The sequence below is a fragment of the Schistocerca nitens genome, chromosome 10 (assembly GCF_023898315.1).
Source record: "Schistocerca nitens isolate TAMUIC-IGC-003100 chromosome 10, iqSchNite1.1, whole genome shotgun sequence".
Classification (NCBI taxonomy): Eukaryota; Metazoa; Arthropoda; class Insecta; order Orthoptera; family Acrididae; genus Schistocerca; species Schistocerca nitens.
In genome coordinates this window covers 194,000,104-194,024,807 of record NC_064623.1, presented here as the reverse complement: position 1 = coordinate 194,024,807, position 24,704 = coordinate 194,000,104, and the positions used below count along the sequence as shown (strand labels likewise).

At 44.8% G+C, this 24,704-nt stretch overlaps 1 protein-coding gene across 1 annotated transcript in view; it reads right to left on the bottom strand.

Annotated features, from left to right (window-relative positions):
* Positions 1-24,704, bottom strand: part of LOC126209990 (endothelin-converting enzyme homolog) — a 309,515-nt gene that overhangs the window by 188,900 nt on the left and 95,911 nt on the right. The window contains exons 10-11 of the mRNA XM_049939099.1: positions 15,620-15,776; positions 5,767-5,884 (exon numbers count right to left, since the gene is read on the bottom strand). Of these exons, the coding sequence (XP_049795056.1) occupies positions 5,767-5,884; positions 15,620-15,776 (275 nt within the window). The remainder of the gene's footprint in view (positions 1-5,766; positions 5,885-15,619; positions 15,777-24,704) is intronic.

Below are 24,704 nucleotides of genomic sequence, written 5' to 3'. Positions count from 1 at the left end.
TCGTCGCTGACAGATGACAACATTTCTCGCCTGCATGCAACAGCGAAAGCGGATCGGCACGTGATTTCCACGTTTTCGGGCCGCTGAAGAAGTTCACGGCAGGACAGCGGTTCACAAGTAACAATGAAGCCAAGACAGCAATCCCAAGGTGGTCCCATAGTCAGCTGGATGACTTCTACTGCAGGGGCATCTAAAATTTAGTGCTGTGATGAGGCAAATTTGTGAACCGGTGAGGGGACTATGTGGCAAAATAGTATAGGGTGGGTAGGATGGGATGTGCTGTAAGTAGGCTGTTTAGGTTTTTATGTTGGTAACGCCACGTAGCGCTCCGTACGAACATCACTGACCGTGCTGTGTGCAGTCTGTGGCTGGTTGGCATTGTTGGATTTTCGCTATTGTAGTGTTGGGCAGTTGGGTGTGAACAGCGCATAGCGTTGTGCAGTTGGAGGTGAGCCGCCAGCAGTGGTGGATGTGGGGAGAGAGAATCCAGAATTTTGAGATGTTAATATGAGCGGACGAGCTGGACGTGTGCCCGTCAGAAAAAGGAAATTTGCCAAACTGGATGTCACAAATTATACATAAATGGTTCAAATGGCTCTATGGGACTTAACATCTTAGGTCATCAGTCCCCTAGAACTTAGAACTACTTAAACCTAACTAGCCTAAGGACATCACACACATCCATGCCCGAGGCAGGATTCGAACCTGCGACCTTAGCAGTCCCGAGGTTCCGGACTGCAGCGCCTAGAACCGCACGGCCACCGCGGCCGGCTTATACATATATATTATGACTTTTGAACACTATTAAGTTAAATACATTGTTTGTTCTCTATCGAATTCTTTCATTTTCTAACTATATGCCTAATAGTAATTAGTGCCTTCAGTAGTTAGAATCTTTTATTTAGCTGTCAGTATTGGCGCTCGCTGTATTGCAGTAGTTCGAGTAACGAAGATTTTTGTGAGGTAAGTGATTCATGAAAGGTATAGTTTATTGTTAGTCAGGGCCACTCTTTTGTAGGGATTGTTGAAAGTCAGATCGCATTGCGCTAAAAATATTGCGTGTCAGTTTAGTGATGATCAGAATAAGTAAAGAGAAAACTGTTTGAGCACGTTCATTTTTGCTCAGCTGTTTGAAAATAAAATAACGTAAGAGGTTTATCAGCACAGTCATTTATAAATTTTTCTAAGGGGACGTTTCAGTGCCTTACTTTGGCCAGTGAAAAACAGGGGCAAATACCTTCTGATTTGCCCTCATGTAATTTTCGCTGTCCGTGAAAACAGTCAGTGCAGGGGCTGATGGGAGGGACTGTAAAGGCGTTTTCCCTTTTTATTCGTTCCCATCAGCCACTGCACTGAGTGCAGCTTGCGGTGTGCGAACGGTACTAAGAAGAAGGCCCAATATGGCCGGCAGTGTGATGTGACACGAGTTAAGACCATTACGATCTGCAAACGGTAGCAAAATGGGGCGAAAAGGGTGGCTGCATTTCGTATACGGAACTTTACTTTCATGACCTAACCTTTTGTTTAGGAAGTGTTACGATGGCCATCAACTGCTCTCGGTTTTCATGCCACATCGCTTCGAGTAAAAAACTCGATCTTTCGACAGACGTTTCCACCGTCGTCATAAGCGTAAATTGTGTTCTCCTGAAATTCGTGTGACAGGACTGCCTTATACTTCCAGAGAGGGCCACATGCTTGGGACGGCTTGTTGGGCAGCTCACAGCATCCGTGAATGGAGTGACTTCAGGTGGCGTGAGCGGTCGGCATGACACCACATTTGAAATTGTCGATCCCGGAAACGTCAATCATCAGTTTTTGCTTTCACACCATTTCTTAAGGGGACATGCTCGTGAAACTGACCAAAAATTTGAAAAAAAAATTTCTTGGTCTATAGTAAAGGGAATTTCACGCTAATTTCAAAAATGTATAGGTTATGGGCATTTTCATTTTCCGTTCGCTCTAAAATTGAGGTTGAACATAATGTTGCACAGGAGCCACGCCCATCTGTCAGTTTGAAGTGCGTCAGAATATGTAATGCATTTTTTTGTTCTTCCGTTTTTTCCGTCGTTAGTTACGGATCGTTAACACAGATGTATTCTAGAAGGCACTGACTCCCAGAACCAAAGTACAGGAATGTCTAGAAGGCTATGGTTCGAATCTAAACAAAGATCTGAAAATAGAAGATTTCGTAATTTCATACGCGCGTGGTTTTGTAGTTATTGTGAGTTGCTTTGTTTCTGTGTGTGTATTTCCTGTACTACAAATGCCGAAAGTAAAGAAATTTAGCCCCAAACGAAAGTTTCGCAGCAACCAGCTCCAAACCATGCAGTTGCTTCAAAAGTCGCCCGCAGAAACTGTGTCTTCAGACAGTGCTTCTAGACGTAAACTTTCACTTTATGAATGTAACAAGGACAAGCCTAGTAGTATTGTGAGCAGCAATAACGACGGAAATGTTATTGTGAACCTAAATAAGCGGTCATGGCTTTTTAAGAGTGCTGTGAAATGTAAGTACTGCAAATGTGAAGATAGTATTGACGCTACTGAGGACATTTCAGCGAGGAAGGGTCTTTAAAGTCGGTTAGTGATTGCCTGTAACTCGTGTAAGATGCACAGTAATACATTGACATCGCTAGTTACAGATAGTCGACATTAGAGTGTAAATAAAAATGGTACAAATCGCTCTGAGCACTATAGGATTTAACATCTGAGGTCATCGCCGGCCGCGGTGGTCTAGCGGTTCTGGCGGTGCAGTCCGGAACCGCGGGACTGCTACGGTCGCAGGTTCGAATCCTGCCTCGGGCATGGGTGTGTGTGATGTCCTTAGGTTAGTTAGGTTTAAGTAGTTCTAAGTTCTAGGGGACTTATGACCTAAGATGTTGAGTCCCATAGTGCTCAGAGCCAACCATCTGAGGTCATCACTCCCCTAGACTTAGAACTACTTAAACCTAACTAACCTAAGGACATCACACACATCCATGCCCGAGGCAGGATTCGAACCTGCGGCCGTAGCAGTCGTGCGGTTCCGGACTGAAGCGCCTAGAACCACTCAGCCATCACAGCCGACCTTAGTGTAAAATATTTAGCTTCCTTATGCAATGCAACGTATTGGAAGGGGAAGGAGAGTTTCCCAGACGTTTTATGGAGTGATGGATTTGCCTCCACCTCCACTGAGGTTTCTCAGATACAATAAATTAATACATAATGCTTTATGTGGTGTAAGTGAAAAAATGTTTCAAATGGCTCTGAGCACTATGGCACTTAACATCTGAGGTCATCAGTCCCCTAGAACTTAGAACTGCTTAAACCTAACTAACCTAAGGACATCACACACATGTATGCTCGAATCAGGATTCGAACCTGCGACCGTAGCGGTCGCGCGGTTCCAGACTGAAGCGCCTAGAACCGCTCGGCCGCACCGGCCGGCGGTGTAAGTGAACATTCAATGAAAAGAGCAGAAGCTGTAGCCTTGTCTGAGAATACAGACATTGTAGCGGCATTTGATGGATCTTGGCAGAGTGGGGTTGCAACTGCCACATTTATTGAAACTGGTAAGATAGTAGATTATGAATGTCTAAAAAAACACTGCCAGGGTTGTTCAAGTAAATTTATTGGCACCCATGTATGTGTAAAGAACTTCGATGGCCCAAGTGGAAGCATGGAAACGAAAGGAGTTCTAAACATTTTTAGATCAGAGGTCAGTCGTGATGTGAGGTATGTAGGCTACCTTTGGGATGGAGACTGTAAACGACACACTACTGTTGTTAATGAATGACCATATGGAGACACTTGATAGAAAAGCTTGAATGTGTTGGGCATGTACAAAAAAAGAATGGGAGCTTGGCTGAAAAAATTATGTAATGACTTAAGTGAGAAAAAAAACAGTCAGATGGGAAACACATAGGTGATCCAGGTCTTGTTACAAAAAGTGAAATTGATTCCTTCACTCAATATTATGGACTAGTAGTAAGGAGAAATATCGAAGATTGGGAGAACATGAGACAGCTGTTCGGGCAACGTGGTTTCACAGAGTGTCAGCAGATGAAACCCCACAGCCTGGTTTGTGTCCAAAAGGGGAAGATTCGTGGTGCAAGTAGTGGTTGAGCAATGCTACAAGCATACAATATACCCACAAGGATTCCTTACCACATGCTGTAATGAAGGCAACTGGACCTATTTATAGGGATTTAGCAAATAAAAATCTACTTAGGAAATGTATGTATGGTCTCTCTCAGAATGCAAATGAAAGCTTCAACAGCTGTATATGGGAAAGAATACCGAAAACTTGAATTTTCATCATTCAGATACACTTTTCTCCTAAATGACTGAAGTTAAACACGCAAAAAATTTGTACAGATATTTAGAATGACGTCACCTACCTCCCTTGCCAACTATTTCCTGAAAACTTTATAACCATGATGACGATGTCGGTGATATTTCAGCTACATTTTTAAATATTTTTGTTGTAGTAAAATAAATTACTTGTCTTTTCACAGATCAGCATCAGGGAAGGAAACTGGAGGTATAAAACACTTATGTGAATGTTGTCTGTACTCTGACTCATTTTCCAAGCTGTGCAGTCAGTGGTTCCATGGAAAATGGTACTGCAGAGAAACAGTGTTCCGTTTTTAATGCTATTACAAAGATTGTTGCAGTACCAAAATATAATAAATATCGTAATGTTTTTTTGGAAAATCTTTTGACTAATGACCCGATTTGTGTGTAAGAATTTTGAGCTAGCTCTCATTTATTGATCAGTTGCACTATGAGGGTGAAGGTGATGCTAAAACTGCAGCCCATTCAGGGGAGAGTCCCCTTAAGCTGGTCCCCATACTCTACAAAATGACAATACCTGGTCTCAGCTGGAATTGCTTCAGTTTATTCTAACCTTGGCAGCCTCCTTCATAACAGAATCTCGTTATGGTACCACATGAGTCGAGGCTCTCATATTTCCAAACTGCATTTTGAATCCATTCTCCAGGCAGTGTTCAGCCACCGCCAACTTCTCAAGCTCCTGACCGAACACCGTACGACTTAGGCTATCTGAGCAAACTTTCTGGACCAATAGAAACTTCTGTATGTCGCACACCTATCTGTTTATTCTAATAGATTATTAATTAATTTACCCACACTCGTAAGTCGACCGCTACGAATAAGCGAGAAATCCGGGTTTGCGTCACGGTCCAGCACAGATTTTTCATATATCACTTTAGTTCAAGCGTCGATACCTATTACAATTAGGTTGGAAATCAGGATATATTACTTCGAGATAAAGTAAAATTATACTGAAACTTCATCACAAATTAAAACTGTTGCCGATCCATGACTCGTACCTGGGACTTCGACCTCATGTGGGAAATGCTCCCCCGATTGAGCTGTCCAGGTTCGCCACACTGCTGGCTGTCACATCCTTATTCCAGTCAGTGCGTCGTCTCCCACCTTCCAAGTATCACAGAAGTTCTTAAGCATACCATGCTAGACTAGCACTCCCAACACTGTGGTTAAGCCATGTCTCCGCAGTATCCTTTCTTTCAGGAGTGTTAGTTCCACAATGTATGCTGGGCAGCTTCCGGGAAGTTAGGAAGGTAGGAAAATTGGTTCCGGTGGAACTACAGCTGTGGGAATGCGTCATGAGGCGCGAAAGACAAAGGTCCCAGGTTCGAGCCCGACACGATGCTTCTTCAATTGGCCGGGAAGTTTCAAATCAACGCTCGCTCCGCAACAGAGTGAGAATTCACTCTGGGTGCAATGGCAGCGCGCTTTACGCACCTGGCCTGCCGGAACTGGATGCCCAGCGACGCCTCCAGGTAGTTGTGCTTGAGCTGGCGCATGGCACGGTCCGTGTGCGGAGACAGCACACGGAACACCTGCCACCACAGCGACGTCCCTGCAACATCGCGCCGCGGCTCACAGACACCTCTCACTGCAGGTACCAGGAGCAGCCATAAGGTACACAACTGGCCATTAAAGTTGCTATACCACGAATATGACGTGTTACAGACGCGAAAGTTAACCGACAGGAAGAAGATGCTGTGATGTGCAAATGATTACAGAGCATTCACACGAGGTTGGCGCCGGTGACGACACCAACAACGTGTTGACATGAGGAAAGTTTCCAACCGATTTCTCAACAGCAGTTGACCGGCGTTGCCTGGTGAAACGTTGTTGTGATGCCTCGTGTAAGGAGGAGAAATGCGTACCATCACGTTTCTGACTTTGATAAAGGTCGGATTGTAGCCTATCGCGATTGCGGTTTATCGTATCGCGAAATTGCTGCTCGCCTTGGTCGAGACCCAATCACTGTTAGCAGATTATGGAATCGGTGGGTTCAGGACGCCGTGCTGGATCCCAACGGTCTCGTATCACTAGCAGTCGAGATGACAGGCAACTTATCCGCATGGCTGTAACGGATCGTGCATCCACGTCTCGATCCCTGAGTCAACAGATGAGGACGTTAGCAAGACAACAACCATCTGCACGGACAGTTCGACGACGTTTCCAGCAGCATCGACTACCAGCTCGGAGACCATGGCTCCGGGTACCCTTGACACTGGATCACAGACAGGAGCGCCTGCGATGGTGTACTCAACGACGAACCTGGGTGCACGAATGTCAAAACGTCATTTTTTGGGATGAATCCTGGTTCTGTTTACAGCATCGCGATGGTCGCATCCGTGTTTGGCGACATCGCGGTGAACGCACATTGGAAGCGTGTATTCGTCATCGACATACTGGCGTATCACCCGGCGTGAAGGTATGGGGTGCCAGTGGTTACACGTCTCGATCACCCCTTATTCACATTGACGGCACTTTGAACAGTGGACGCTACATTTAAGATGTGTTACGACCCGTGGCTCTACCCCTCATTCGATCCCTGCGAAACCCCACATTTCAGCAGGATAATGCACGACCGCATGTTGCAGGTCCTGTACGGGCCTTTCTGGATACAGAAAATGTTCGACTGCTGCCCTGGCCAGCGCATTCTCCAGATCTCTCACCAACTGAAAACGTCTGGTCAATGGGGGGCGAGCAACTGGCTCATCACAATACGCCAGTCACTACTCTTGATGAACTGTGGCATCGTGTTGAAGCTGCATGGGCAGCTGTACCTGTACATGCCATCCAATCTCTGTGTGACTCAATGACCAGGCGTATCAAGGCCGTTATTACGGCCACGGGTGGTTGTTCTGGGTACTGATTTCTCATGATCTATGCACCGAAATTGCGTGAAAATGTAATCACATGTCAGTTCTAGTATAATATATTTGTCCAATGAATACCCGTGTATCATCTGCATTTCTTCTTGGTGTAGCAGTTTTAATGGCCAGTAGTGTAGTAACTAACACATCTAAGAAGTCGTCAAGAGTTCGTACTTCACCATTGCTTAAATTCTGAATAAAAATCGTCATGAGCGGCGGCCAATGCAGTAAAAAAAAAGACTGTCGGCATATGAAGTGACCCTCACCCTGCCAATGACACTGGCAAAGAGAGCTGTGGAGCAGACATTGGTTCAGGGTGCGGAAACTGTCCCTAAAAGGCGGAAGAATCAGCAATGATCTATGACATGAGGATGCAAGCGGCAGAGGCAACCGTTGCTTTAAAGACAGATGTGTTGTCTTAACAGGACATGTGGCCTGTAATTGAGAAAGTGTCATGATGATCTCTCCATCACTCCTTTGCCAAAAGATTACGGACTACTCCCCCCTTCGGACCTCTGGGAGGGGACTGCCAAGGGGGAGCTGACCACGAGAAAAAGACTGAATAATTAATGAAAGGGCAACGTTCTTCGAACTGGGCATGGAATGTCAGAAGTTTCAGCGTCGTAGCGAAGCTATAAAATCTGAAAGGGGAATGCTAAGGCTCAGTCTACATTTATTTAGGGTCATTCAAGTGAAATGGGAAGAAGACAAGGTTCAAATGGCTTAGAGCACTATGGGACAATATCTGAGGTCATCAGTCCCCTAGAACTTAGTACTTAAACCTAACTAACCTAAGGACATCACACACATCCACGCCCGAGGCAGGATTCGAACCTGGGACTGTAGCGGTCGCGCGGTTCCAGACTGAAGCGCCTAGAACCGCTCGGCCACATTGACCCGCACACAGTTTATCCTTTCTTTTGACGCCTCCCCTATGGAGTTTTTGTATGTCCATCTTTGTGGTTGGAGGTCTGGGGCACTTTGGTCGTTCACTTACGTAAGAAAATGAAACATCTATATCCGTACTTATGATGTCATTTAGTGTATGGCTACCAGTTTTGGTGCTTCAGTGCACCATCTTCAGGCCTCAGTTGGTGGCAAGAGGGTTAACATCATCCATACACACGATGTATCATTGCCAAACATCTACATTGGCCTAGAACCGCTCTGCTACCGCGGCCGGCAGAAGACAAGGACCTCTGCTCAGACGAGTATAGCATAATATCAACAGCAGCAGAAAATGGTATGTTCAGTATTAATAGGAAAGAGAGTTGGAGAGTGAGTCACTGCGAACAGTTCAGTGGTAGGGTTGTTCTCGTCAGAATCGACAGCAAGCAAACACAGACAGTTCAGGTATACATGCGGACGTCACTAGCTGAAGATGTAGAGAAAGAGAAAGTACACTCCTGGAAATTGAAATAAGAACACCGTGAATTCATTGTCCCAGGAAGGGGAAACTTTATTGACACATTCCTGGGGACAGATACATCACATGATCACACTGACAGAACCACAGGCACATAGACACAGGCAACAGAGCATGCACAATGTCGGCACTAGTACAGTGTATATCCACCTTTCGCAGCAATGCAGGCTGCTATTCTCCCATGGAGACGATCGTAGAGATGCTGGATGTAGTCCTGTGGAAAGGCTTGCCATGCCATTTCCACCTGGCGCCTCAGTTGGACCAGCGTTCGTACTGGACGTGCAGACCGCGTGAGACGACGCTTCATCCAGTCCCAAACATGCTCAATGGGGGACAGATCCGGAGATCTTGCTGGCCAGGGTAGTTGACTTACACCTTCTAGAGCACGTTGGGTGGCACGGGATACATGCGGACGTGCATTGTCCTGTTGGAACAGCAAGTTCCCTTGCCGGTCTAGGAATGGTAGAACGATGGGTTCGATGACGGTTTGGATGTACCGTGCACTATTCAGTGTCCCCTCGACGATCACCAGTGGTGTACGGCCAGTGTAGGAGATCGCTCCCCACACCATGATGCCGGGTGTTGGCCCTGTGTGCCTCGGTCGTATGCAGTCCTGATTGTGGCGCTCACCTGCACGGCGCCAAACACGCATACGACCATCATTGGCACCAAGGCAGAAGCGACTGTCATCGCTGAAGACGACACGTCTCCATTCGTCCCTCCATTCACGCCTGTCGCGACACCACTGGAGGCGGGCTGCACGATGTTGGGGCGTGAGCGGAAGACGGCCTAACGGTGTGCGGGACCGTAGCCCAGCTTCATGGAGACGGTTGCGAATGGTCCTCGCCGATACCCCAGGAGCAACAGTGTCTCTAATTTGCTGGGAAGTGGCGGTGCGGTCCCCTACGGCACTGCGTAGGATCCTACGGTCTTGGCGTGCATCCGTGCGTCGCTGCGGTCCGGTCCCAGGTCGACGGGCACGTGCACCTTCCGCCGACCACTGGCGACAACATCGATGTACTGTGGAGACCTCACGCCCCACGTGTTGAGCAATTCGGCGGTACGTCCACCCGGCCTCCCGCATGCCCACTATACGCCCTCGCTCAAAGTCCGTCAACTGCACATACGGTTCACGTCCACGCTGTCGCGGCATGCTACCAGTGTTAAAGACTGCGATGGAGCTCCGTATGCCACGGCAAACTGGCTGACACTTACGGCGGCGGTGCACAAATGCTGCGCAGCTAGCGCCATTCGACGGCCAACACCGCGGTTCCTGGTGTGTCCGCTGTGCCGTGCGTGTGATCATTGCTTGTACAGCCCTCTCGCAGTGTCCGGAGCAAGTATGGTGGGTCTGACACACCGGTGTCAATGTGTTCTTTTTTCCATTTCCAGGAGTGTATATGAGGATATTGAACACAGCGGCATACTTATGATTTCTAGAAGAGAAAAATGTTTAAAAGCAAGCGCATACTCGAAAAAATGTTGCGAAAGAAGGAAAATAAAAACAATGATTTGAAGTGATTCTTCAGTTTCTCCCGGAGTATTTGTTGCTCGAACAGTCCACGGGTTACTGCCGGTTCATGGTGTCCAACGGGCACAATATTTCGGCTATCAGACATGTCGCCATCGTCAGGTGCGCTGACGAACTGAGCTCCTGAGGGCGGCCGATCACGGTGAAGCTGACTGTTGAAGCTGAGGTCACGAACTGGAGTCGAGCTCTTGCGTGCTGGGAACTATACTGACCTCAGCGTGAGGGCGCTGCTACGCCGAGAGGGTGGTATGGTCTTCTGGAGTGCCTACCTTTGGTTGTTGAAGATTGAAGCGAACCTTCGCTAATGTCTGTATCATCGATTCACGTTGACGACTCTAGTGCGGCATAGCGATCTCAGGATGGTACCATAGGTATAATCAAGATGCCTCCGTTACTTACATCACAGAAATACATTATAAGCATATAGCATCGTATAGAAATCCATGGGTAACAGAAGAGATATTGGATTTAATTGACGAAAGGAGAAAATATAAAAATGCAGTAAACGAAGCAGGCAAAAAGGAATACAAACGTCTCAAAAATGAGATCGACAGGAAGTGCAAAATGGCTAAGCAGGGATGGCTAGAGGACAAATGTAAGGATGTAGAGGTATACATCACTAGGTGTAATATAGATACTGCCTACAGGAAAATTAAAGAGACCTTTGGGGAAAAGAGAACCACTTGTATGAATATCAAGAGCTCAGATGGAAAATCGTTCTAAGCAAAGAAGGGAAAGCAGAAAGGTGGAATGAGTATGTAGAGGGTATATACAAGGGCGATGTACTTGAGGGCAATATTATGGAAATGGCAGAGGACATAGTTGAAGATGAAATGGGAGATATGATACTGCGTGTAAAATTTTACATAGCACTGAAAGACCTAAGTCGAAACAAGGTCCCGGGAGTAGACAACATTCCAATTAGAACTACTGACAGCCTTGGGAGAGCCAGTCCAGACAAAACTCTACCGTCTGGTGAGCAAGATGTATGAGACACGCGAAATACCCTCAGACTTCAAGAAGAATATAATAATTCCAATCCCAAAGAAAGCTGGTGTTGACAGAAGTGAAAATCACCGAACTTTCAGTTTAATAAGGCACGGCTGCAAAATACTAACACGAATTCTTTACAGACGAATGGAAAAACTGGTAGAAGTCGACCTCGGGGAAGATCAGTTTGGATTCCGTAGAAATGTTGCAACACGTGAGACAATACTGACCCTATGACATAGAAGATAGATTAAGGAAAGGCAAACCTACCTTTCTTGCATTTGTAGACTTAGACAAGGCTTTTGACAATGTTGATTGGAATACTCTCCTTCAAATTCTGCTGGTGGCAGGGGTCAAATACAGGGAACGATAGGCTATTTACAATTTGTGCAGAAACCAGATGGCAGTTATAAGAGTCGAACGACATCAAAGGAAAGCAGTGGTAGGGAAAGGAGTGAGACAGGGTTGCCGCCTATCCCCGATGTATTCAATCTATACACTGAGCAAGCATTAAAGGGAACAAAAGAAAAATTTGGAGTAGAAATTAAAATCCATGGAGAAGAAATAAAAACTTTGAGGTTTGCCGATGACATTGTAATTCTGTCAGAGACAGCAAACGACGTGGAAGGGTAGTTGAACAGAATGAACAGTGTCTTGGAAAGAAGATATAAGATGAACATCAAAAAAAGCAAAACGAGGCTAATGGAATGTAATCAAATTGTGTTAGGTGATGCTGTCGTAGTTAGATTATGAAATGAGGCACTTAAAGTAGTAAAAGAGTTTTGCTATTTGGAAAGCAAAATAACTGATGATGGTAGAAGTAGAGAGGATATAAAATGTAGACTGGCAATGGCAAGGAAAGCATTTCAGAAGAAGAGAAATTTGGTAACATCGAGTATAGATTTAAGTTTCAGGAAGTCTTTGATGGAAGTATTTGTGTGGAGTGTAGCCATGTATTGAAGTGAAACATGGACGACAAATAGTTTAGACAAGAAGAGAAAAGAAACTTTCGAAATGCGGTGCTATAGAAGATTGCTGAAGATTAGATGGGTAGATCACGTAACTCATGAGTAGGTACTGAACAGAATTGGGGAGAAGAGGAATTTGTGGCACAACTTGACTAGAAGAAGGGATCGGTTGGTAGGACATGTTCTGAGGCGTCAAGGGATCACCAATTTAGTATTGGAGGGCAGTGTGGATGGTAAAAATCGTAGAGGGAGACCAAGAGATGAATACACTAAGCAGGTCAGAAGGATGTAGGTTGCAGTAATGTCTTGGAGATGAAGAAGCTTGCATAGAATAGAGTAGCATGGAGAGCTACATCAAATCAGTCTCTGGACTGAAGACCACAACAATAAGAACAGCATCATCTGCTCCTTTGTGGAGAAAGCAATTGCGATGCCATCCTTAGCAAAAGTTTCGCACAACCCTGGTAGTTACGGACACAACAATCTCAGACGTGAAGTCCATATGTAGAAAAGGAATATAAGTGACCCTTATGCGGGTTTCGTCATTGTGCCAAAGCATAACACGCTACAATACCTTATTGTAACATTAAAATGTGACAGCGCATGTCGTGGTCAGCGACTTAAAATCCAAATCGCACTCCACCCTCCCCTTCCCCATCTCCCTCCGTCTGAGGTAGTTGTAACCGTTATTAAGGAAGTCATATAATGTTTCCTCCACACATATGTATGGAATATTTGGTGCCACAAACTTAGAATAGCTAGATAACACCAAAAATTAAACCCAGATGGAGTAAGACTGAGCAATAAAACAATAAATTGGCCTCGATATGCGGACAGTAGTGGTCTAATAAGTCACAGGGAAGAGGACTTGCAGATCTTGACAAGTTTCAGGAAGCGGGAAATTCGACCGAGTAATATGCAGCAAATGTTATATATCAACCGATATGGAGGACAGAATAAAAAATTGGAGGCATTAGTTTCCAGGTTGCCCTCGTAAAAATCTTGGAACTGACAGACCAATGTACTTACAAGCAGATATTGGCTGAAGGATGAAGAAAAGACTGGGTGGTTATAATTAAACTGTCAGTGTTGTAAATGCTGAAGTGTAGGCTGTACATATGATAGCATGCTGGAACATTGTAGATTTGTTCATTATTTGCACTTTCTGCCACCAGATGAAAATACGGCGCTGCAAGCAGTTAGAACGTGGTGTGGCTACAGGAAAAGAGAAGGAATGATCAAACACATGATAACGGTGGATCTGACAGCCTGCACTGGAGCATAAGGAGCATCATCAGTTTAGTTACAGCCACTGGGCATCATCAAGGATAAGGAGACAATGGTAAAAGAAGAATGGATCATGCGAGCCAGGAGCAGAAACGGTTAGTGGAGGAATGTGCAGAAAGCTTATGGTCTCTCAGGTCAGAGCCACAGTTAAGAAGAAGAAGCCGAATATGCTGAAAATATTTTACTGTTATGCAAGTAACAGAAAGAGCTTGATAATGGATGGAAAGTAGCTAACAGTTAAACCAGGAAATAAAGTAATCATTTTAAAAACAGCCAGTGAAGGCAGACTGGTGTGGAGAGAATCCAAGCAGTCTTTGGACTCAAGACCACAACAGCAACTGTATGCGCTGTAGTGAAAGTAGCATATGAGTCAGCTGATATACAGGGTGAGTCAGCTGCCCGCACTCATGGGTTTCATGCGACCCCAACGTCTTTAAATACCACACTCAATATTTTCATATTTTCTCATTTATTATGTGGAAACTATTAGTCCTACAGAAAAAAATGAATAGGACCTTTTTGTAGGAAATTAATATAGTTATACAGGGTTATTACAAATGACTGAAGCGATTTCACAGCTCTACAATAACTTTATTATTTGAGATATTTTCACAATGCTTTGCACACACATACAAAAACTCAAAAAGGTTTTTTAGGCATTCAAAAATGTTCGATATGTGCCCCTTTAGTGATTCGGCAGACATCAAGCCGATAATCAAGTTCCTCCCACACTCGGCGCAGCATGTCCCCATCAATGAGTTCGAAAGCATCGTTGATGCGAGCTCGCAGTTCTGGCACGTTTCTTGGTAGAGGAGGTTTAAACACTGAATGTTTCACATAACCCCACAGAAAGAAGTCGCATGGGGTTAAGTCGGGAGAGCGTGGAGACCATGACATGAACTGCTGATCATGATCTCCACCACGACCGATCCATCGGTTTCCCAATCTCCTGTTTAAGAAATGCTGAACATCATGATGGAAGTGCGGTGGAGCACCATCCTGTTGAAAGGTGAAGTCGGCATTGTCGGTCTCCAGTTGTGGCATGAGCCAATTTTCCAGCATGACCAGATACACGTGTCCTGTAACGTTTTTTTTTCGCAGAAGAAAAAGGGGCCGTAAACTTTAAACCGTGAGATTGCACAAAACACGTTAACTTTTGGTGAATTGCGAATTTGCTGCACGAATGCGTGAGGATTCTCTACCGCCCAGATTCTCACATTGTGTCTGTTCACTTCACCATTAAGAAATAATGTTGCTTCATCACTGAAAACAAGTTTCGCACTGAACGCATCCTCTTCCATGAGCTGTTGCAACCGCGCCGAAAATTCAAAGCGCTTGACTTTGTCATCGGGTGTCAGGGCTTGTAGCAATTGTAAACGGTAAGGCTTCTGCTTCAGCCTTTTCCGTAAGATTTCCCAAACCGTCGGCTGTGGTACGTTTAGCTCCCTGCTTGCTTTATTCGTCGACTTCCGCGGGCTACGCGTGAAACTTGCCCGCACGCGTTCAACCGTTTCTTCGCTCACTGCAGGCCGACCCGTTGATTTCCCCTTACAGAGGCATTCAGAAGCTTTAAACTGCGCATACCATCGCCGAATGGAGTTAGCAGTTGGTGGATATTTGTTGAACTTCATCCTGAAGTGTCGTTGCACTGTTATGACTGACTGATGTGAGTGCATTTCAAGCACGACATACGCTTTCTCGGCTCCTGTCGCCATTTTGTCTCACTGCGCTCTCGAGCGCTCTGGCGGCAGAAACCCGAAGTGCGGCTTCAGCCGAACAAAACTTTATGAGTTTTTCTACGTATCTGTAGTGTGTCGTGACCATATGTCAATCAATGGAGCTACAGTGAATTTATGAAATCGCTTCAATCATTTGTAATAGCCCTGTATTTTGTAGTGGAATACGCTTTCGCTAGAAGCCATAGTTTTCGAATTATTCAAGAAAAATGAGCAAATGTGACCTTGAAATGCGATGTTCTTGAATCACACGAGAAGTGTGGCCTCGAGTGTAAATGTATCCCAGTACAAAATTTAACAATACTGAACTTCCAGCAAAAAATTCCTGTTCATTTTCTATGTAGGACCAATAGTCTGCAGTTACCGAGCGAGAGAATATGAAAATCACGTGCGTGAGTTTTGATGGCATTGCGTGTTGCACAAAACCCATAGATAAGGGCAGCTGATTCACCCTGTGTATTGGCAGGACAGGATTCGCAACTCACAGACGGTGTCGGCGGTGTGGTTGGCCAGTATGGCGGCCACGGAGGTGAGGTAGTCCACATCGAGCACGGCCACCAGGTCTGCGTCACGACCATCCAGGCGCAGAGTCACGTTCTCCACCCCGGAGAACACCTCCTCCAGAAACTCGCGCCAGTTCACCTGCGGGACAAACACACCCACATCTCGTAAAAAAACCAGCTGCCTTGCGCATACTGCAAGACGTGTCACTTTTCTCAGTGTGTTCTCAGTGTTTGTCACACGTTTGTAACATACTACACTGCGCAACAAAATTAAAGGATCACTTTGTCGAAACCCCGTAATTGTTCCCGCCCTGCGGGGCATAAGTATGGAATTTGGCTCAAAACTGTCTACAGTCTACCTCTGTAATGGCGCAAATGTTGGTGCCCTGCGTCTTCACCCTCGGGCTAGGCGTCGCTTCATGCGACACATGCGAAGATAGGTCAGAGTTTCAAACTTCATGTGACGTTCAAAGTGGGTTAATGATGTCATAGTGCCAACAAGTTTCATCACAATTATGCTCAGTACCATGGTCGACGTTTCACACGAAGGGAAACTGGTCACACATTTTACCCTTTCTTTTGATGCTCCTGTATGGAGTTTTAGTATGTCCATCTTTGTGGTTGGAGGTCTGGGGGGCTTTGGTCGTTCACTTAGGTAAGAAAATGAAACATCTACATCCGTCCTTATGATGTCATTTATTGTATGGCTACCAGTTTTGGTGCTTCAGTGCACCATCTTCAGGCCCCAGCTGATGCCAAGAGGGTTAACATCATCCATACACACGACGTATCATTGGCCAACATCTACAACTGGTCTTTGCAGGTTACCTGTAACCGCAGTGTTCTCTCTCCAACCATCAACTATCAATCAGTTTCAGATGTAGACCTCTAATACATCGTGTACACGGATCGTGTTAACCCTCTCGGCACAAGCTATGAACAGGGCGCACTGATGCACCAAAGCTGGTAGCCATACAATAAATGCTGGAACTGCGAGACCGCTACGGTCACGGGTTCGAATCCTTCCTCGAGCATGGAAGTGTGTGATGTCCTTAGGATAGTTAGGTTTAAATAGTTACGAGTTCTAGGGGACTGATGACCTCAGCAGTTAAGTCCCATAGTGCTCAGAGCCATTTGAACCATTTGAACCATACAATAAATGACATCATAAGGACGGCTGTAGGTGTTTCATTTTCTTATCTCTCCTATGAAGATGTGAACGATGACGCCTAACGTTGATATCACGCGGTTTTCTTATGTGTGGCCGAGGGAAACTCTTCATACCATCTGCAATTCAGAGTCGACGCGAAAAGGCTTCAGGGCGTGGCATGAGGGGCTCATTGAAGCCATCAGTTTTCTTGTAACATTCCCGTACATTTTTCAGGTGAAAACGACTGTTTATAGTGCGATGACCTACGCAAAACTTTCTTTTCCATCTTTCATACTGCTGACATCTGTCTGGCGCTTCAACCCTTCTCTAAGGAGATTGTGAACAAGCAACCTTATTGAATTATTGGAGTGCAGTGCAAGACCACTAAAGAGCATTCACAACCATTCGTCGAAATTTGAACATGATCCGAAACAGCAAACTGTATTTACGCATTTTCAGTGCTCCTGTTTACACAGTTATGTTGTGTGTTCACAGAGGGGTGTGACACGACACGTGCGGGAATAATACGGCACAGGTTCTCTATAAGAATCCCCAGTCCGGCAAAACCATCAGTGGTGCCGGCCCACTTTTAATGAGATTTTTCAAAATGCGCCTTTAGAGAGAAAAGCTGCAACAGTTGCTCCAGGCGCCTGTAGGCAGGTAAGCACATGACACACCTGCTTTGCCAGTTGCCTGCCTTCAGGCGCCTGGGGCTGATCCGCAAGTTTTCTCTGAGCAGTGGTGTGTGTCTCTTATTAGAAAACCGCTGGACGCCACGGTTCTGACCTCCACCACAGAGGCGATCCGTGGAGAACAGAAGGGGCTGAGGAAGGCCACAGATAAGAAGGAATGATGGTGCCAGATGGTTATAATTAAACTGGCAGTGCTGTAAATGGTGAAACGCGAGCTGTATACATAGCAGGATGTTGAAACATCGTAGAAATGTTCAATAATCGATGAGCACACGGAGTATACCGAAAAAATATTTGCAGTGGAGTGAAATTATGGCGCTGTAAGCAATAGGTATGTGGTGTGGCTGTAGGAAAAAGGGACGAACGATCAGGCACATGATGAGTGGTGAAATGTGGGTAAGAGCGGCTGTGACAGCATTCGTACCATGCGAAACGTCCCCGCCGGCACTGAGTAAAATTGTAGGGAAATTCGCTGCCATTGTGAGATCTTTAACTCACTTTACATGTCCCATGAACTTCGGAGCTCTGACCTTTCCTACGCACGTGTCGACACTGTGTTGAGCGAAGCATCACTGAACCGAGGGTGACGTCGCAGGGTGCCATGTTTTTGCATCTTTCCAGAGGATGAGCCAAATTTCAAACTTATCCGTCGCAGTGATAGAGGATTACGGGGTTTTGAAAAAGTGCTACTTTAAGGGGACATGCATGTGAAAATGACCAAAAGTTTGAAAAAAGTTTTCTTAGGCTATAGAAGAGAGAATTTCATGCTGATTCCAAAAAAGTATCGTTTTTGGGCATTATCATTTTCCGTTCGTTCTAAAATTGAGGTTGAACTTAATGTTTCACAGGAGCCACGCCCATCTGTCAGTTTGAAGTATGTCAGAATACTTGATGCATTATTTTGTTCTTCCGTTTCTTCCGTCGTTAGTTACGGATTGTTAGCACAGGTGTCTTCTAGAAGGCACTGACTCCCAGAACCAAAGTACAGGCATGTCTAGAAGGCTATGATTTGAATGTAAACAAAGATCTGAGAATATATGATTACGGGATTTCATACGCTTTTGGTTTTGTAGTTCTTGTGTGTTGTTTTGTTTCTGTGTGTGTGTGCTTCCTGTGCTGCAAATGCCGAGGGTAAATAAATTTAGCCCCAAATGAAAGTTTTGAGGCAACCAGCTCCAAACACAACTGAATAATACACATCAGCTGCTTCAAAAGTCGCCTGCGGAAACTGTGTCTACACGCAGTGCTTCTAGACGTAAACTTTCGCTTTCTGAATGTAATAAGACAAGCCTTGTAGTATTTGAGTAGCAAATAACGACGGAAATGTTACTACGAACCTAAATATGCTGTGAAGACTTTTTAAGAGTGCTGTGAAATGTGAGTAGTGTAATTGTGAAGATAGTATTGACGTTTCTGAGAACATTTCAGCAAGGAAGGGTCTTACAAGTCGGTTAGTTATTTCCTGTAACTTGTGTAAGATGCACAGTGACACTATGACCTCGCCAGTAACTTATAGTCGACATTACAGTGTAAATATTCAGCTTGATTATGCAATGCGATGTATTGGAAGGGGAAGGAGAACTGCCTAGCCTTTTTGTGCATTGATGGATTTGCCTCCACCTCCACTGAGGTTTGACAGATACAATAAATTAATACATGATGCGTTATGCGGTGTAAGTGAACATTCAATGAAAAGAGGAGCAGAAGAAACAGTAGCCTTGTCCAAGAATGCAGACATTGTAGCAGCATTTGATGGATCTTGCCAGAAGAGAGGTCATACTTCTCTGAATGGGGTTGTAACTGCCATATTTATTGAAACTGGTAAGATACTAGATTATAAATGTCTAACAAAGCACTGTCAGGGTTGTTCAATTAAATTTATTGGCACCCATGTTTGTGTAAAGTACTTTGATGGGCCAAGGGGAAACATGGAAACGATAGGAGTTCTAAACATATTTTTAGAAGATCAGGGGTCAGTCGTGGTGTGAGGTGCCTGGGCTACCTTGGAGATGGAGACAGTAAAGGACGCACTACTGTTGTTAATGGAAGACCATATGGAGACGCTCTGATACGAAAGCTTGAATGGGTTGGATATGTACAAAAAGAATGGGAGCTCGGCTGAGAGAATTATGTAGACTCCAACGGAAAAAACTGTAAGACGGAAAACGCATAGGTGGTCCAGGTCATCTTACAAAAAGTGAAATTGACTCTTTGACTGAATATTATGGACTAGCAATAGGAAGAAATGTAGGAGATTTGGAGAACATGAGACGAGCTGTTTGGGCAACATGGTTTCACAGAGCGTCAACATGTGAAACCCCACCGCGTGGTTTGTGTCCAAAAGGTGAAGATTTGTGGCACAAGTACTGGTTGAGCAATGCCACAGGTATACAATATACCCACAAGCATTCCTTACCACTTGCTGTAGTGGAGGCAATTAGGTCTATAGATAGGAATCTGGCAAATAAAAATCAGCTTAGGAAATGTATGTATGGTCTCTCTCAGAATGCAAATGATTGCTTCAACAGCTGTATATGGGAGAGAATACCGAAAACTTGAATTTTAATCATTCAGATAGACTTTTTTCCTAAACGACTGAAGTTAAACTCGCAAAAATCGGTACAGATATTTAGAATGACCACCTGTACCTCCCTTGCGTACAATTTCCTGAAAAATTTATAACGTGATGATGATGTCGGTGATATTTGAGCTACATTTTTAAATATTTTAGTTGTAGTAAAATAAATTACTTGTCTTTTTCACAAATCAGCATCAGGGAAGGAAATTGGAGGCATAAAATACTTATGTGAATGTTGTCTGTACTCTGGCTCTTTTTTCAATCTATGCAGTGAGTGGTTCTAAGGAAAATGGTACCGCAGTGAAAAAGTGTTCCGTTTTATGTATTATTATAAATATAATTGGCAGTACCAAAATATAATAAATATCGCAATGATGTTTTGGGAAATGATTTGACTAATGACCCTAATTGCGTGTAAGAATTTTGAGCTAGCTCTCATCTGTAGATTAGTTGCACTATGAGGGTGAAGATAATACTAAAAATGCGGCCTGTTCAGGGGCGTGTCCCCTTAAGTCTGTTGCTCAGTGTAGATGATAACTTGAACATATTTTTCCTTACACTAAACTTATTTTGTTGAAATTAGTTTGCTTATGTGTGGGTCCTCAGTCTCGATGTAATTTCTCGATATTAAAACAAGTTTAAACATTTAGCAAAGACCGTAAAATTCTTTATACAGGATGACATACGTTGTATCATACTTCACGAGGTGTGGACGACAAGATGGAAACGCCAAAAACACAAAACGTTAGCATGGCTCATACAGTGTAGGAAAGCAGTTGATGTTCATAACAGTTTGCAGTAATTTTGGAGTGAATAACTACAAGTCGTGTCTGGTTTCCAAGGGGATCTTATACCATTCTTCCACCAAACTAGTGACAAGTCCAGGTGATGGTGATATAGCTGGATACCGATAACACACCCTTCTCTCCAAAGTAGACCACTAAGGCTCAATAGTCTCGAGCTCTGGTAACTGTGGTGGACAGATGAGATACGAGGATTCATCCTCGTGCTCTCAAAACCAGTCCTGGATGATGCGAGTTCTGTGAGCAGGGGACCTATCGTTATAAAGTACACCATCACCATTATGGAGCAAACATTGTACTAGGAGATGGCAAAATGGTCACATAAGCCTAGGCATTAATGCAGGCTTGCAGAGTAATAATGGGACACATGGAATACCACGATATGGCTGCTCATATCATCACCAACCACCACCGTGTTCACTCTTGGGACGTAAGCTCAGCCTGAAGTTGGAAACATTGCGCACCAAGACACATCTGACCTCATTAAATTCTTCCATAGTCCCACACAGCAGGTTCTGTGGCTTTGGCACCACGTTTTCTTTTTAATGGCATTTGAATCACTAATGAATGATTTTAAGAATTCCAGCTCGCCTTGGAATTCCGTGCTTATGGAGGTCTCTCGTATTGCTCTGGTGCCGAGGGAGTCTGGGAGCGCACATTCAGTTCTGTAATGAGTGTTGCAGCTGCAGGTTCTCGTACTTTTCGTCACAACTCTCTAAAAGACTGTCCATTATGATTACTAATCACATATGTTGAGACATATGTTTTTGCCCTTTCCCTGTATGCGATATGAATTTTCCATTGTCTCCGTTGGTTATTGAAGTACCCACCATAAGAGCACCAACAACTTGCGCATGTTCGAATTCCTTTAGCTCAGACATAATGCGCTCACAATTACATAGAACACCGTAGTGGCTACAGCTGAGACTTAGAACATACTAAGGATAATGTGAAGGACAATGAAACAGTTTAAAATCAGTGATGGTAAAATTGTCTATATTAAACTGAGTGAAAGTGCAAATCCGCAATAGCTGTTTATTGTGTTTTCACTGTATGACGACCGTGTCATACCCAGGAAGAGTACATTACTGGCCATTAAAATTGCTACACCAAGAAGAAATGCAGATGATAAATGGGTATTCATTGGACAAATATATTATACTAGAACTGACATGTGATTATATTTTCACGCAATTAGGATGCATAGAACCTGGGAAATCAGTACCTCTGGCCTTAATAACGGCCTTGATACGCCTGGGCATTGAGTCAGAGCTTGGATGGCGTGTAAAGGTACAGCTAGCTGCCCATGCAGCTTCAACACGATACCACAGCTCATCAAGAGTAGTGACTGGCGTATTGCGACGAGCCAGTTGCTTGGCCACCATTGACCAGACGTTTTCAATTGGTGAGAGATCTGAAGAATGTGCTGGCCAGGGCAGCATTCGAACATTTTGTGTATCCCGAAAAGCCCGTACAGGACCTGCAACATGCGGTCCTGCATTATCCTGCTGAAATATAGGGTTTCGCAGGAATCGAATGAAGGGTAGAGCCACGGGTCGTAAGACATCTGAAATGTAACGTCCACTGTTCAAAGTGCCGTCAATGCGAATAATAGGTGAGCGAGACATGTAACAATGGCACCCCATACCAACACGCCGGGTGATACGCCAGTATGGCGATGACGAATACATGCTTCCAATGTGCGTTCACCGTGATGGTCGCCAAACACGGATGCGACCATCATGATGCTGTAAACAGAACCTGGATTCATCCGAAAAAATGACGTTTTGCCATTCGTGCACCCAGGTTCGTCGTTGAGTACACCATCGCAGGCGCTCCTGTCTTTGATGCAGCGTCAAGGATAACCGCAGCCATGGTCTCCGAGCTGATGGTCCATGCTGCTGCAAGCGTCGTCGAACTGTTCGTGCACATGGTTGTTGTCTTGCGAACGTCCCCATCTGTTGACTCAGGGATCGAGACGTGGCTGCACGATCCGTTACAGCGATGCGGATAAGATGCCTGTCATCTCGACTGCTAGTGATATGAGGCCGTTGGGATCCAGCACGGCTTTCTGTATTACACTCCTGAACCCACCGATTCCATATTCTGCTAACAGTCATTGGATCAACGTTAGCAGCAATGTCACGATACGATAAACCGCAATCGCGATAGGCTACAATCCGACCTTTATCAAAGTCGGAAACGTGATGGTACGCATTTCTCCTCCTTACGCGAGGCATCACAACAACGTTTCACCAGGCAGCGCCGGTCAACTGCAGTTTATGTATGAGAAATCGGTTGGAAACTTTCCTCATGTCTGCACGTTGTAGGCGTCGCCACCGGCGCCAATCTTGTGTGAATGCTCTGTAAACGTAATCATTTGCATATCACAGCATCTTCTTCCTGGCAGTTAAATTTCACGTCTGTAGCACGTCATCTTCGTGGTGTAACAATTTTGATGGCCAGTAGTGTATATTCTGGTCATATAAAACTAATACTTCATGTTCCACACTTTCAAGGTGCAAGTGCGTATGGAAATATGTCACTACTCGGTGAAACATTGAATGAAATGGCAGATGGACATCCGAACCGTCCATGATCAGTGAAACATCTCCACAATGCAGTCAAAAGACGAGCCCAGACAGCACATGATAATCCACGTATGATAGGACCTTGGAAGTCGAGACACCTTAATTTTGAAGATATTTCTCCAGGGTAGGAAACCGGTCATCATACACTGAAATCACAATTAAGAGCTACTGCGGTTGTGGCCTTTCACTCAGTTTACTCTTGATATGGACTACTGTACCATCTCTGATTTTAAGTTGTTTGACTGTCCGTCACACTCTGTGCAAGTTCTTTAGCTGTGGTTTGCCATAGGTATTAAGGGCACTGTACAGGCGCCACTTGTGGTCAGCCACAACAGCGCAATGTGCAGGCTTGGCTAGTATCTCCATTCACATTCATTTCCGGCAAGGATTCCATATTTTTATCCAACGCCTCTGGGTTACTGGACAGTTTCGGCCTGTGGCCGCTTTAGAGCGCCTATAATGGCAATACCAACAATCTTAAAAGGTAACTCTTTTCTTTGGTATATTTTAATGGCCGTTGCATTGTCTGCCATACGAGGTCTGTTTAAAAAAAAAATCAGGAACATCGTAATATCGCGCCAGTGATGTGTTGGAGCGAAATGAGCTTGATATCGCTGCACACGCCTGTGTTTAAGTGTAGCTGTCAGCTGCGTTCCTCTTGAATACTAGCGACCATGCAAAGTGTGTAAGCACTCCTAAGAGTTTCAAACTCGATTTTATTGAAAACAGTCGAGAGTTACATCTTCCAGTTTACATACGTCCTAGCCATAGGTATTTTGGTGTTTTAGTTCGGTGGAATGTAAGGTTGTGAACTGTTAGATAGCAGTCTTAGGGTAGAATATACCAGTGGTTTTTCTTGTTATTATGGCCTAAATGCTTGCAAGGATGATAGAGAGGTACCACGTGTTACACTGGAGATGAAATGATTGGATTGGTTTTGGAAGGGTGGTAGGGATGCATAGAGGATGATACGCACAGAAAGTTTCGAAATTTCAGACAATGTTTTCTTGAAACTTCCTGGCAGATTAAAACTGTGTGTCGGACCGAGACTCGAACTCGGGACCTCTGCCTTTCGTGGGCAAGTGCTCCACCAACAGAGCTACCCAAGAACGACTAACGTCCCGTCCTTACAGCCTTAATTCCTCCAGTACCTCGTCTCCTACCTTCGAAACTTCACAGAAGTTCTTCTGCATACCATGCAGAACTAGATCTCCTGGAAGAAAGGATGATGCGGAGATATGGCTTAGCCATAG